The sequence below is a fragment of the Zonotrichia leucophrys genome, chromosome 2, assembly GCF_028769735.1.
Source record: "Zonotrichia leucophrys gambelii isolate GWCS_2022_RI chromosome 2, RI_Zleu_2.0, whole genome shotgun sequence".
Lineage (NCBI taxonomy): Eukaryota > Metazoa > Chordata > Aves > Passeriformes > Passerellidae > Zonotrichia > Zonotrichia leucophrys.
The window spans coordinates 102,933,399-102,949,009 of NC_088171.1; the positions used below are offsets into that span (position 1 = coordinate 102,933,399).

General features: G+C 37.9%; 1 protein-coding gene across 1 annotated transcript in view; it reads left to right on the forward strand.

Moving 5' to 3' along the window:
* The window catches only part of LAMA1 (laminin subunit alpha 1), a 100,103-nt gene that overhangs the window by 20,511 nt on the left and 63,981 nt on the right, over positions 1 to 15,611 (forward strand). Inside the window, exons 3-6 of the mRNA XM_064705881.1 lie at positions 71 to 183; positions 7,116 to 7,358; positions 12,305 to 12,484; positions 15,246 to 15,335. Of these exons, the coding sequence (XP_064561951.1) occupies positions 71 to 183; positions 7,116 to 7,358; positions 12,305 to 12,484; positions 15,246 to 15,335 (626 nt within the window). The remainder of the gene's footprint in view (positions 1 to 70; positions 184 to 7,115; positions 7,359 to 12,304; positions 12,485 to 15,245; positions 15,336 to 15,611) is intronic.

The following is a 15,611-nucleotide window of genomic DNA, read 5'->3' on the forward strand; positions in this document are numbered from 1 at the left end:
TATGCTGGGTCAGAAAAGTTCAGTCAGATTTATTTTCAAGAGATGTTTAATTTTTTTTGCTTTGAAACAGAGCAGCACCCAATTTCCAGTGCAATCGATGGTACCAATAACTGGTGGCAGAGTCCCAGCATTCAGAATGGAAGGCAATACCACTGGGTGACCATTACCTTGGATTTAAGGCAGGTGAGTAACATTTATGTGAGTGTCATTAAATTGATGTAGGATACAAGCCAATAGAAATTGATTGCAGCTCTTCTGTGTTTAGATAAACAGTTTTTAATAAAAGATATCCTCCATGTTCTTTCTGTCTTGGTAACCAATTCCATCTGTACCAATTCCTTTGTCTTGGTAACTTTCCTCTGCCTAACCTTCTGTCTTTTCCTCATGCTTCTGTCTTTCCCCCATGCTTCTGTCTTTCCCCCAACACTCCTATGATACTGTTTTCTCCACCTTTTATTTCTTAAAAGTTACTTAAGTGTGTGTTTTCAAGGACTTATTTTTAAACAGGAGTATTTTCAGGGTATTGGCCAAAGCACACATTTTATATGTGAGGATGCATCTGACTGATTCCGATCATCATCTTGTTGGAAGGAGCACTGGAAAAACATGTTCTAAACTATATCTTCTAAGAACTTTTGGTGTCTGCTGTTCTGCAGAGCTGGGGTTTAAATTTCTGAAACAGTGATTTGTGACCCTAGGGAGTCTGGAACTGTCTGGGCAAAAGTTGTTTCCTTTGTTTTGGCCACTCTGTATGGCCAAACTTGGAGGGATTTATCATTCTTAGACAGGAGCATGCTAAACTGTACGGGGCATTTGCTAATTTATAAGTTTCTCTGCTAGGCATGAGAACTCCAAGAATAGGTAAAGTAATTGGTGAAGAGATTAATTTTTCTTGGCTTTTTCTGATCGTTTTGCTTTGAACAGATCTATGTGCTGGCCTACCTAAGTTGTTTGAAAATCATAGCTCAACAATTCCTTATTAATATGGGGATGCCTCCCAACTCTGGAAGAACAGCTTTATTACTTACTAAGAAATGCTTGCTTGAGGTGGAGAATTGGTGTAGAAGCTTCTGCAGGATCTCTAGACCCTGCTTAAAAGTCATTTTAAAGATTAAAACAGAGGGTTTAACTTTGATGTTTTCCAATAAAGCATAGATTAAGCAGGTGCCTAGTTTGCTCTTTAATTAGAAAGCAGAACTGTTAGGATAATGATCACAGGGTGTCTTTTGTCAGTGACAGAAGGTTTGGATAGGATGTTAGTGTTGTTTGAAGAGTTAACTTTGTGTTTGGTTTGTAAATGGACAAACAGGAAGGAAAAATGAAGGAGGAGGTGATGCCCTTAGTTTTTATCCTCCTAGAACAATTTCACTTTGGAGACAGACCAGCTGAGCTGCCCTGTGAATCATTTGTTCTTCAGTCTTAGTGCTGTTGATGTTTCAACAAATACATATCTTTCCTCTCCTGACCCATGCTCAGTTTCACTAATTCGATTTGAAAAGTTTCCCCTAAGGGGCCTTTCTTCTGTTTTCCCTAGGGAGTTTGAGAGAGAGAAGGCATCTAAGGCTATGCATACTGAATGTAAATTACTGCTCTGTGAGAAAGGATTTGGTTAATAGAGATTGCTTGAAGTCAGTGAGTTATTAGAGCTGACTTGGTGTGCTTGCTTGAAACGAGTCAGCACAAGTAAAGAAAACACAAAAGAAAAGCATATGAAGGACCTTAGTGATTTTAGCAATTTTACTTCATACATTTGTTTACTTCATACATTTGTTTCAGAATTACTTAAAATAGGACTATAAAAATATTTCTGAAAGTCAGTACCAGTGTTCAGTATAATTTGATCATTGATACATTTCTTTTGCATTTCAAGCATTGTGCATTAAATCTGTCATGTACCATATTAAAGTAAACAATTCCATCAACTTTCCTTGCTAGAGTATAGAATGTATTCACATTTTTTTGTGATGTTAAATATCATGTCATTAATTATGAGTGGTTTTTTGTGCAATTATCAGAAGTTCTAGGACTAAGAGGAATTGATTGTTTCTAGGGATTATTACTAAGGCACAATTTAGTGATATAATCCAAGCAGTTGGGTTGGTAAGTGCTGAAACATACCCTTGGCTGGCAAATATGGAGAAGATTCCCATAGCTGGTGAACACTGACTCCACACCAGTTTTCCTAGGTGAACCTCTATGACTATTCATCTCTTGGCTTCAAGTTGAAGGGAATAGAGGATGTACTTTTAGCTAATATTCTACCATGTTCTTAGTGTATTTAGTCTAAAATGAGCTGTACTACAGAATAGTTTGATGAGATCTCAGTCAGAAAACAAGGCTAATAAAATCGGCATTGAAACTGTTTTTATCTTTCTCCTTTGCAGAATCTGTGCTATTTGTAGCTAATATAGCATTTTAGAAGGATAGTGGATGCTTATGTTATGACTTTCTAGCTCATACACATCCTGACAACTAGGTACATTTACTCTAGTGTGCCTTTCAGGCTTTCCATGTGTATGATAGCCTTTCCTTCCCACGCCCTACACCACTGCCTCCTCCTCCCCCTTTCCATTAAATGTATGGCAATGATCCAGAAATGGGGAAAGAGCAGTGTAGCAATGAGGTGTAGGATTGATGTACAAGACACTAAGATGTGATTTATGACCTTGTGCTTCCTACACTGGTAGTTCTACAGAAACAAAATACACAGCAGTGGCTTTCTATAAAAACAGCATTTTTTTGTCTGAGTTTGACTCCTCTGGGCAGTTGCACTGTGAAATTACAATTCTAATAAATCCTGGCTATGATACATTTTACTGGTGTGATTGAGCCAGCTGTAAAATATTACTCTGTGACACCATTAAACAAAGATGACTTACCTCAGTTTTATTACCATGCTTTGGACTTTTAAAGGTATTTAAATGAACTCTGTATCCTCAGTGTAGCAGAAAAGCAGACGTTAGTATATCAAAAAGTTCTTGAATTGCAAAGCAAGACTTGTTCTTCTTGGAAGACCCATAGTATCTTGTTGAGTTGAGAAAACAGCTCCACTTCTGATTAAGTCATAGCTTATGAATATTCTATGAGTACTGGATTACCCCTTGGAGGCTGATGTAGGAGTAATTTGTAGTTTCTGCTATTACAAAGTAAAAAAGAATGTAAATATTATAAAATGATTTTTCTAGAGCTTTCATCCTGAAATCAATGGGCAAGAACAGGTTTCTGTAACAATACATGGTTTGCTGATGTCAAAAAAAGGTATTCTGTTGATTGTACAGGACTAATGCTGATCTATTGTATGTGGCAAGCTTTTCTTAAAAGACTTATGTGGCCTTGTAAAACTGATGTTGCAAGATTCAGGGTGTTCATCTGTATATTCTTACGATAAAATTCTCAAGTAAAATGAATTTCCCTTCAATTCCAAATTAATGTTTGCACATAATGAATCAAAATCTTGAAGAAAAGATAATTAATGAGACTAGAAGTTCTTCTGGATTTAGTGTATTTTGCACTTTTAATGTCACAGAATCGTCAGAGAAAAATATTGCAAACAATTGCTAGGCTTCACAGTGTCTAAGAAGATGAAGCTGTCTTTTAACTCTTAAAAAGGTATTTCTTTAAACAATATAAGCTGATAAACATCCCTTCATCTAGTCTGCTACTCTGAGAGTATTTAAGAATGATGCATTTGGTGTTACTGGATCAGCATTCAGGGAAAGAAAGTTTTTAGAAAGTCTAATTAAAACAGAAATTTCTTGTTTTGTTAGCATTGCAGCTATGAAAAGGGTTTTTTAGCAGAAGTTTATTTAGTTGATCTTAAAAATCAGGATTTAAATGGCTTTAAAATGGCACTTTTCCTGTATGGCTTGGGAGCTACTAACTTGCTCTGACTTGCCCTTTTTACCCTTGTAGTTCAATAAGGCAATTAGTTCTGAGAAAGTTATACAGTCAAATTAAAGTATACAAATCATTAGCTCTTGCTCAGGTTTATCACGTGGCTGGTTGGCGGGCGCTGAACGAACATGGAAAGTGATAAGAAAGTGCCATTGATGTTCAAACTTGAAGAACTTACGAAAGTCAAATTCTTTTTAAAAGTGCTCAAAGGAAAATCAGTTTTCATTATATGGACTTCTTGACCTATTATGGGTTGCAGAGTCTGTGGGATAGGAGGTCTATTACAGATATTCCTTCAAACATCTTCATCTGTGAACACTGTGGACACCTTGGTCCCTTTCTCCAGCTTCATTCCCTTGCTGGGAAACATAATCCTTGAGAATACAGGTTGTCCTGGTAAGCTGTCTTGTGACTTCTCAAGTCTGAGAACATTTAAACAAAATCCTTTATTTATTTATTTAAGCTATATTATTTTCAGGGGCTGACAAATTTTCCTGATGTTGTTGTTATTCATTATCCTGTCAATTTGCCTGTGAAGTAAAATGGGATACCTGTGAGCTATGCATATAAATGGAAGAGTTGAGAGGAGATTCAGTTTGTTGAATTGTGCATTGAATTTGTGCACAGTTGCTGTGAAAATGTTAATATTTAACTGTCTTTTCCCTCCACTCCCCCCTCACCAAGGAACTTGATATTTTAAATAAGTTTAACTTGCATAATCTTGTGAATACCTTTTACTGCAGCAGTTAGTTTGTGATGAAGGATAGCTCATTGTTACTGGTTGGAACTGGATTTAAAACTAGCCACATCAGCTGCAGACTATAATGGGTCTTGAAAAATCTCAAAGTAATCAAAAGTAGATCATTTGTTGTTCAGCCAACTGTGTAATAAGTAGGGAAGCAGTTTAGTTGATGACAGCAAGCAGAGTGGGGGAAAAAAAAAAATAAAGGACATATGAGAATTTTTGAGGGAGATTTTTTACCAGGGTATTTGTAAAAGGTTTGGGTTCCAGTCTTCCATCTTTTATGCATTTGAAAAAGATTACTGACTTCAAAGGAACTTGGAAGTGCATAGCTGTTTCCAAGCCCAGTTGATAAAACTTTTCTAGTTTTAATAGTTTTGTTATGTTCTCATCTGTGATGGAGAAAATACCCATACAAGCAACTCCTGTCACATACAAGTGTCTTCAGGTTTTGGGTACTGAAATGATGATACACCAGATTCTGCTTGGTCATAACTGAGTGCAAAGCTCAATACCACTAACTGAATCAATGAAATCCAGATTGTGTGTAGGGGGAATATAGTTGTTTGGTTTGAAGTCTGCCCAAATGGTGTACTTTGTTGCTTTAAAACCATGTGTTTTGGCTTTTATTTTTCAGCTGAAGATTGTTGGCATGATGTAGGTTTTATTTAAAAGGCATTCCTCTCTTCATGGAAGCTGAATTATAATTCTTGATATTCATTTAACTTCGATCAAATTTTAAGGTTAGGTGAAACAACAAAGGATTCACAGACCACAGAGAAATTTTATTTCTAAGACTGACTAAAGAGTGAGCTGGCTTCTCCTTTTGCCTACATCTGCATGCATTGCTGAAGGGTTACAGTAAAATCCCCATTTTCTGTAAATTTTCGTATTTATTGCAACAACTAGAAATGTTCTATTTGTATCTGACTGATTTTAACAGGATAAAACTGGAGTGCCTGTAAAGAAAGTCAGACCAAATGAACATTGTAGTTTAAGTTGTCTGATTTAAAAAACAGTAAGATTGTTTTACTTTTTAAAAGTTATTGTATGTAGTAAATCAATGGAAGATAAATATCACCAATTTTTTTTCCTTCTCATGTGTCCAAGATCTCCTAATCAAAGCTTTGTTCACTTCAATAATGTTTTGTTTCAAAAGTCGTTTCCTGAATTGCATACACAACACAGTTGCTATTTATTTTTGTGAGTTTATTTCCCCATTTGGCAAAATCAAAACCTGCTTTCATGTGGCAAGTATTGTTCTTGCCCTGGCTTTAATCTGTACTACAAAAAAAAAAAAAAAAAAAAAATCCTAAAAATTTAAATTGATAATGTATGAAAGGACTGATTGCAGCCAGATTGGAGCTCAACACAGTATTAATACTGCACATGCAGGCAGGAATTATGATGATAATAGCAGCTGACCAGGCAGCCTGCTCAAGTGGATGCATATTTCTCTGAGATGGCTGAATAATACAGAGTTTTTCTTTCATCTAAACCTGGCTTCTTACTCCAGTGCATATGAAACATTAAACTCCTCTATAGATGTCTTATGAGTTGTCAAATCCAGCCTTTTTGAGTGAGGTGATGTAGCAGGTACTGGCTAAGGGAGAACGTGGTGCCTCTGCAGTAAATGCTCTTCAGTGTTCATGTCTGGTGCTCTCGTGAGATGGGGGCCAGTGCAGGTTGTCTGGCTGCATGACAAGATAATTTAAAAGGTGATATGAACTTAATTACTGCCCTGCCTTATCACAGAAGTGGTGAACAGTCCTGTTGTGTGTATGGGAATTTCACTTTGGGTTGTCAGAAGAATATAGTCAAGATAGCTGCATGGTTCACATACATCTCCATGTTACTTAAGAATATTAGCTCTTTTATCATGGTTATTTTTGTCATGTTCAGCTTATTTGTCTCTGTGTATTTTTAGCAGTGACTGTAAGTAGTCTTCTGCTGAAATAACTTCAACAAAGGGTGAAATTGTAATGCAAAGAGGTTTTCAACATAGGGTATAAAATGTTTTTCAGAAATGTTCTTACAGAGAAGATTACATTCCCTGCTACATTGTAAACCAAAGAGCTTTTTGGTCTATATCTATAAAAAACCTCACAAAAACAACCAACCAAGCACAAAAAAACAAACAAGAAAACCCAACCAAACCCTACTTTTTTGAAGCTCTCAGTGGTTCAGAAAAGCTAAACATTTCCCACAGATTATTATACCAAACTAATCCTGAAATGTGCAGTATAGATATAGATTTTAGCTATTACATCAGCACGAACGGATGCCCTGGACACAATTAGATGGACCTCTAGTCAAACATTTGTGCAAAAAATTTATCCAGTTACTTTACCAAATTTTACCCTCTGCCCAGGCAAGCTGTATACTGCTTTGAAAATTAAAATTTATTACCCAGTTGTCTTCTGGTGGTGTTTTACAGTACAATGAAGTGTTAAAATTTTCTTCTTGCATTTTTTTTCAGGTCTTTCAAGTTGCATATGTCATCATCAAAGCTGCTAATGCTCCACGACCTGGAAACTGGATTTTGGAACGCTCCATAGATGGCACGGAGTTCAGGCCATGGCAGTACTATGCAATTAGTGATACCGAATGTTTAACTCGTTACAACATCACACCAAGAATTGGGCCCCCAACTTACAAGAGGGATGATGAAGTGATCTGCACCTCCTATTATTCCAGACTAGTTCCCCTGGAACATGGAGAGGTATCTTTGTGTTTGTAGCTTCAGTTTGTGATTAAGGACATGGAGTGATAGCAATCTGAAAACATTTGAACTGCAGTTACAGAATATATCACCCTCAGCACTACCAGGTCATCTGTTATTCTTTTAAATAGCATTATCTTTCCATCATGTAGTATAGCAAACTTCTAAATCTTGGGATGAAATGTGTCTTTGGTTCTATGTGTTCCCATTACTAAACTCTTTGTTCTCTCTTTCCATATAATTTGATGGTAGCAATTAGCTGTGAATTATTAGTTCCTTTATCCCGAAAAACTACAACAGAGGCTCTGTGTTCTGCCAGTTTTTTCATTTAGTAGAGAAAACTCCTGTGTTAGGAACACCTGGTTGTGTGAGATAAAGCAGCTAACACTGTTGAAATGCTTAGCACAGCTGGAACTCCTAAACAAGCCTTGGCATTGTTTCAAGGATGCAGCATAATTAAAAGGGCTACGAGTTGTGCAGTCTTGCTGTTGATTGTTCTTTCTTTTAGTAAACTCTATTCACAGTACTTGTGTAATTTATTATGAAGAGACTGCCACACAATGAAATGATACATTAAAACCAGTGGTTATTCCATTGTGAATGCTATAATGTGTGACTGTGATAATAAGTGTGGTGTTATCCCATGGAGGGTGCTAGTAACTCCTAGCTTCATAGAAATCAATATGTTTTCATTTCTTGGTTAAAAAAAGGATTGGACTGTATGTAGACATTCACATAAAATTAAAACTTAACAGCAAGAAAAACCCAGTGAAATTCAGTAAAATCACACTTACTTTAATTCAGTGTTTATTACAATGTTGTGAGCATGTGATCAATATAAAATCAAAATAAAACTGACAGATCAGATGAAACAAAGAAAGCTAAACCTGTTTCTCCATACAATTAACCAGAAAACCCTTATTGACTGTATAGGAGGTTGACTGTATAGGAACAGTGCTGCTTGTAACGTACATTTAGTAGGCCATGCAACTGCAGCTCCAGGGATACCGGAAATTCAATTTAATGACTTTCTTTTCCTCATTCTTTTTTTCCTGATGGTACATATAATTAATTGGGCTACACTATTAAAACACTGGGGTTTTTTTCTGAGTGTGGTGATGAAAAAACATAACACAAAAAATTGGAAGAATTAAATTTCTGTCTTCTATGGAGAACCTCAGAATCTTTCAGGTTGGAAAAGACCTATAAGGTCATTGAATCCAACTATTAGTCCTACTAATAAAGACAAAGGTCATTGAGCCCACTGAGTCCTACTATATGAGTTCAGCATTGCCAACTTCACCCCTAAACCATCTTAAAGTGGCACATCTTCATGTCCCTCCAGGTATGGTGACTCCATCACTTCCCTGGGCAGCCTTCTCCAATGCTTGACAATCTTTTCTATGCAAAAAACTTTCCTAGTTTCCTATCTAAAACTCCCTTGCACAATTTGAGGCTATTTCCTCTTTTATCGCTTGATGCCTGAGAGAAGAGGCCGACCCCCATTTGGCTCCAGCCTCCTGTCAGGTTAGGGAGTGATAAGGTCACCCCTGGGCCACCTTTTCTCCAGGCTGAACACCCCCAGCTCCCTCAGCTGCTCCCCACAGAACTTGTGCTCCAGACTCTTCACCAGCTGCCCTTCTCTGGGCACACTCCAGCCCCTCAATGTCCTTCCTGAACTGAGGGGCCCAGAAGTGAGCACAGGATTTGAGGTGCGGCCTCACCAGTGTTGAGTACAGGGGGACAATCACTGCTCTGCTCCTGCTGGCCACACTGCTGTGACACAGGCCAGGGTGCCACTGGCCTTCCTGACCACCTGAGCACAGCTGGTTCAGGTTCAGCTGCTGCCAACCAGCACACCAGGATCTTTTCTGCTGGGCGGCTTTCCAGTGACTCTGCCCCAGCCTGTAGCACTGCCTGGGGTTGTTGTGACCCAAGGGCAGGACTCAGCACTTGACCTTGTTGAAATTCTTCCAATTGGCACAGCCCAGCAATCCAGCCAGTCCAGATCCCTCTGGGGAGCCTTCCTGCCCTCCAGCAGATAAAGGCACATGCATAAAAGCTGTCATTCACAAAGGACAGGCTGCTCCTTTGTAATTGAATTGTCTGTCAGACAGGAACATTGCCTGCACAGAATATTTCACAATCTACCTTAGTGAATCTTGAAACTCCATGGAAAATATATGTATTTAGAGCTTTGTAATTTGTTCTAGCCAATCTGCTGCACTTAAGAATGGCCCTGCAAACCAGCTGATCTCTGTAAATGCCTGCCTTGTGTCCAGCATTTGCTAGCATCTCAGTTTTCTGCCATCAGCTTGGAATGTCTTGATGTGAAATAACTGTTAGGGTAAAGAGACCACATATCCAAATATGGATGCCATTAATAACATCCTTTTTTTTTGCCAAATGTGACATTTTGCCAGTTTGGCTGCTAGATTTTTCTCAGGTTGGAAGAGATATAGCTGCTTGACTGTAAGTTCTGTTGTTTGCCTGATTTATACTGCTTGAAGATCTGCTTTTGGTGATTTACACAGTCAGTTTATGACTCATCATGAATTGTAAGGCTTCAGCTGTAGTTGTTTGAAAATGGTCTTGAATTATGAACAACAGGTAAGCCAAAAATGCATAATATAGAAATATCAGTGTGTATAAGCTTATATAAGCAATATATTAGACAAATGTGGCAGTGTACAAGGAGAATCATGGTATTTCTTCTTTAGTATCTTAGTCAGTGTCCTTTCTGTTTCTCCCTTTTTCTGCTTGTTAAGATTCCTCTACAGTCTCTATAAAGATTTAAGTGTATTGTTGCAGAACTTCTATTCACAGAATTTCTAGACAGTAGAATTTCTACTGTTCAAGCTTTAAACTTGAGAGTAAAATGTGAGTCATAATTTATATTTCATCACTTGAAGGCACTACTTTTGAGTAATGAGACTATATATTAGGCAGGAAAGACAGTGTAGAATGAAGTGGCATGTGACACATGGCCAATTGGTTGGGACAGGCATTTCTGGATCTTTAAATATCTGGTGTCTAAGTGATAGAAAGCAAACACAATGTATTAAAAATTCTAGTGCCATGGTTGGGTCCTGCTGTCTTTGCTGAGGAAATCAAAGGATTGCAGCAAGCCCAGCAAATGCTATGTCTGTACTGAAAAGTAAATGAGAGTAGGATGTGGTGCGCCATGCTGAAGTTGTGCTCATCTATAGTTGAGTATAAAGGTGTAAATTCTTTTCAGCAAAAGGAGGACAATGATATTTGAATATTTGACCAACAATTTCTGCCTTGTAATTCCCAGCAGAAAATCTGACTTGTGAATGAATATGTCACAACCAATTTGCCTGAAGAGAACACACTGAGATGTGGTGGGCATGCTCAGTCTTCAGTTGCATAAAACATGGGTACAAAGAGGAAAAACATTTTCTGCATGTTTGTGACAGGATCCACAAAGAGTTCTGAAATTGCAACAAGGAAAAACATGGTTTAGAGATTAGGAGCATTTCTAACAATAAAGCTGAAAAGGCCTGGAATACATTGCCTTGGAAGGTTGTAAAGTCAGAACCAACACTGGTCTTTGAAAATGGGTTGGTCAGACATCTAAAAAAACTCTAAATCCTGCTTTAGCAAAATAAATGGACTAGAAGAATTCTCTGTATTTCTATGAGAGCTGAATACTATATCAGGTGGTGCAAATTTGCAGGATGAAACCTGGGAAACATTTTGGTTTTCATAACTGTTACTCTGCGGTTGAAAAAATGGATGGGGTATCAGAAAAACAGAAATCTTTGAGCACACTATTTTAGAATATTAAGAAGGAATAGTGCTAATCAATAAATGTCAAAATTATAATTTTGTGAATGTGACCTCCATTACAAGTCTGTTTGTATGTGTTTTAAATAACGCAGTTACTCCCTAGGGAGCCCCTATCTCCATTAGATAATTAAGATTAAAAAAAAAAAAAATCTCTAGCATGTAGGAATATTTTCAGGGGAGCAATTTGACAGTACTGAACAAAGTTGAAACTATCAATTCAAGAGTAGTTTATGAGACAAAATTACTCCTCAGAAATGAGAATATGTCATACACTCTGAAATGGATCTGACAAGCCCAAAACTTGACCCTTTGTTTGTTATGGACACCAGGTGAACTGTTGAACACTTGTTCATTGTTTGTAGGGTAGGATCTTGTTTTTCTGTTTTTTACACAAAATGGAGCAGGGACTGTGTGGTCATAGGGGACTATATCCTAGTGTGTTCCTAAGTAGCTCTGGAAAGAAGAAAGGGGCTGTTGCTGGAAGAAGCTGTGCAGTTTCATACCAAAAGTCATCTTGGTGGGGCCAACTGAAATTGTGCAAGAAAGATGCAGGTCAAATGAGTGGGTTTGTGTTGACAGCTTGCTTTCAGTTGTCATCTGTGTTGGGCTTCCCACTACATTGTCTTATCACTGAGTACTTCTTGCTGATTGTGCAGCCCTGTCACTGCTAGGTGTAGGAATAATGACCCCAGATTGAGAATGTGGACCAGATTATGCTTTGTAATAAGATCTTTCTATTTGCAAAGAAGAAATCTGTAAGTACAAAATTGAGCTCATGGCCAGAGTTACGTATTCTATTTCAATGAGGGAGAGGAAGGAAGACTGCAGAACCTAGGGACTCACCTTGATACTGCACCTTGGTTTTTCTCCTTATTTTATCTCCACAAAAGCCCAGGAGATTTGGGACTATGAAACCACTGATAATGGTGGTTTCAGAACATTGTGACTCAGGCAGCAGGAATTTTACCTGCAGACAGACAATGGGGAAATAGAAAGAACTCTGGGTAGTCTAACATGTCACCATCCTGAGTTGTTGGGAAACAAGATAAGTTCTGTGGTTTTGATTCTCAGATTAATGTTTATTGTGGTAAGTGAATCACAGTATTTGTGACTAAGTCAGCCTTTCTTTCCAGATTCACACCTCACTGATCAATGGTAGGCCTAGTGCTGATGACCCTTCACAGAAGCTGTTGGAATTTACTTCTGCACGATACATTCGCCTGCGACTGCAGCGTATTAGAACTCTGAATGCTGACCTCATGACTCTCAGCCATAATGATCCTAAGGAGCTAGACCCCATTGTTACCAGAAGGGTAAGCTGATTATTCATAAATGGTATTCAGGATAGCTTGATGGGAGAGTCTATTCTGACCTATTTGAGAAGGGGAAATACTTCATCCATGTCATTCAGAGTGGCATTAGTAGATTTTAAATAATTCTTATCTTGCCTTTGACACCATTAACAACAGTATCTTGTCACAAACAGCTTTTAGAAAAAGCTTTTCAAGATAGTTTTTGTTTTAATTTATTTGTTTGTGTGAATGATTTCTGCTAGAAGCAGTGTTTATAATGCTTTATCGTCAAAATACAAAATGTGGTTTGGCTGATGGAGATGCCCTTTGAGGTTGCTCTTGACACCACTGCAGTACTTTCTGTGGCGTATCATGGATTTCAGGACCCAGTGCTGTGGTTCATAAACATAATTATTTGAAAACATTGCTATTGTGAATTTTCATGTCTTATAAGAGTTTTCTTCATTTTTTTTAAGGCTGTTATAATCAATTGTTTTAGATTTTACATACATAAATGAATGTAAAATGTTTGTATAGAATTCTGAGAGCATTAACTGATTTCCAGGTTTGCTGCTGAGACTGTGGAAACTGAGCCCCAGGCACTTGGGCAGACTTCTTCAGGTTCTCACATAAATTGGAAGTCTCAACAGTTTTTCAGATGGAAAAGGATTTCTGTTTTGTATATTGCCATTTTGACCATCTTAATTTGCCCACGATTCATAGGTTAACACTTCAGAGGGTTCAAGTTTTCCTGTGAAAGTGGTTTCTGATGAGGACAGCTCCTTCCCTTCCTTTGTAGGTCCTTTTCCTGAAAAACATTTGCAAGCAACTCTTCCTTGTGCAGCAACAGGATTCTTGCAGTTAGTGACTTCTCTGATACAGGCAATCCTTGTGCTGCTTGGGTAGCTGAGCACAGAAGCGAGGAAGGAACTTGGATTTGGTCAGGGATTAGTGGGTGCTTTCAAGGTGTCCTTTCAACTGCAGCATTGTAAAGTGTAAAATCTGGATGGTTTGCATTTTCTGTCAATGCTAGCATGGAGACTGCAAGAGCAGAGTACTGGACAGCTGCTCCAGCTGTGCCTTACTTGTCAACAGGGAATTGCATAGCCTGAGAGGTGAGATGTTCCCACAGACCAGGCTAGTTGATATTTAGATCTATTGATAGTATTGGCATATCAGGACATACACCCCAGAAAGAAAAGTTTGACATGGAGGAATACAAACATACAGCTGGGAAACAAGAATTTGGAGGCCAAGCACTGCCACTGGTTTTGTAACATACACAGTTGTGCAATCCAGGGCTTAGTACTTCTCCACCTAGCACTGCTTAGTCCAGTTTTACATGAAGAACTGCACATATTGGCCAGGTTTCCCAAATCCTGATGTTTCACCTTGAGTCTCACTTTGTTGTGCGACCAGCTGCAACAAAGATAACCACTTCCAGCTTTTGGATGCTGTTTTTATTGGCTCTGAAGATTTTGCTATAGTTGTTGATACCAATTATGTTTAGTTTCCTGTACGTAGTATTGAAAAATGGCCAATCCAGATTCTGAGCCTTCAACAGCACCTTTATTTCTGTGTTCTTTTTATTTATTTCTGTCTGTAGCATTTGATTATTACTGGTTGCTCATTCAACTCCAAGCTGCACACAGCTGCTGTGAGCCATACACTGGCAGAAAATAAGACAAAGGACATGTAGTAGGGAATGCAGTGAGAAATTAAATTCTGCTTTTGTCCTCTTCCTTTCTCAGCCTGAACCTCCTTCTTTGTAGTTTAGGACTTACTGTTCATGGTAAGTCCCTGAATGATTTTTGTAGTTCAAGCCGATAACATTAAAAATCCTCCCAAAACAGTGAACATAAGAAATTTAAGACCATAAAAAAATAAGTATGAAATCAAAGAAGATAGTTTGCTCCAACTCCAAGAGTCTTCAAAGAAATAACAGTCCAGGAGTCAGCATGTCTGACCACCCAGGGCTACCTCTCTTCCTGAACCAGCTGACATTAGGGGTGCTAGGTCTGAGAGCATTGAACTCTTCCCTTAGAAGTATCCTCAAAAAGAGTTTCTTTTTCATTCCCCTGTAGTACAAAATTCCCAGGATACAAACAGGCCAACCATGTTGATACTGCAGCTGTAACTGAACCCAGATGGTCATTTCCTGCCTCCTCTTTGCCTTGAAAATTAAATCCTTTCCTTATGTATGTTGTTTCTGCTCACCACCTGGCAATATTAATGGAGAGTGTTCTGCTGTATCTGCAATTTTTAAGCTTAGAGTTTGGATAGAATATTTCACTGGCTACATAGTAGTTGCAAAGAGCTGGTCTGGAAATGAGTGTGCAAAGTGGTTTTGTGGGCAGGATAGTTCCCATTTTAAGGAAGCATTCTCTTAGTCCCCAGACTGACTCTAAAATACAGCAATTTTTTATGCTTTATGGCTTCTTGTAAAATGGAAAATTAAGGGTTTTTTTTTTTTTTTTTTTTTTTTTGCAAGTACATTTCAGTTGAGATCACATTTGGTGGTCTTTCTCAAAGCTGAGGAATTTTACATACATACTTAAAAGTTAAAAGTCAGTTCATTTTTCATACCAATAGGGAAAAACATGGGAAAAATAAAACCTGCAAAAATGGAAGATTTCCCCAAATGGCAAATAGTTTCAAGTATTTCTTTTATTTACACAGAGCAGTTGGATGCTGGCATTTCATTTTGCAGAGTAGGGCAGGGAAATGTAAATAGGTGTAAATGTCTTTTATTCATACCTTTCTCACCTTTGTTTTTTTGTAGTACTACTATTCAATAAAGGACATCTCTGTTGGTGGCATGTGTATTTGTTATGGCCATGCTCGAAGCTGCCCTTTGGATGAAATCACAAAGGTATTCTTTAATCTCATTATTTTTGCAAAACAACTTTTCCAATTAAAATAACAAAAAAAATCCTAAGGAGAAATGAGAAAGAGGAAGCTAAAATAGATCTTATGATGCATATAAATTATTTGCTATAATTTCTCTTTTTTTTTCAGGGCAAGCATATCTGGGTTTTGTAGTGTATCTTTCTTGAAGTTAACTCTTCTTTGACATTGAAGTAAAACAATTCGAGGGGCACAAGACAGAGTCTGTCTTGCAGCACAGGAGATTTGCCCCTCTTGTTCT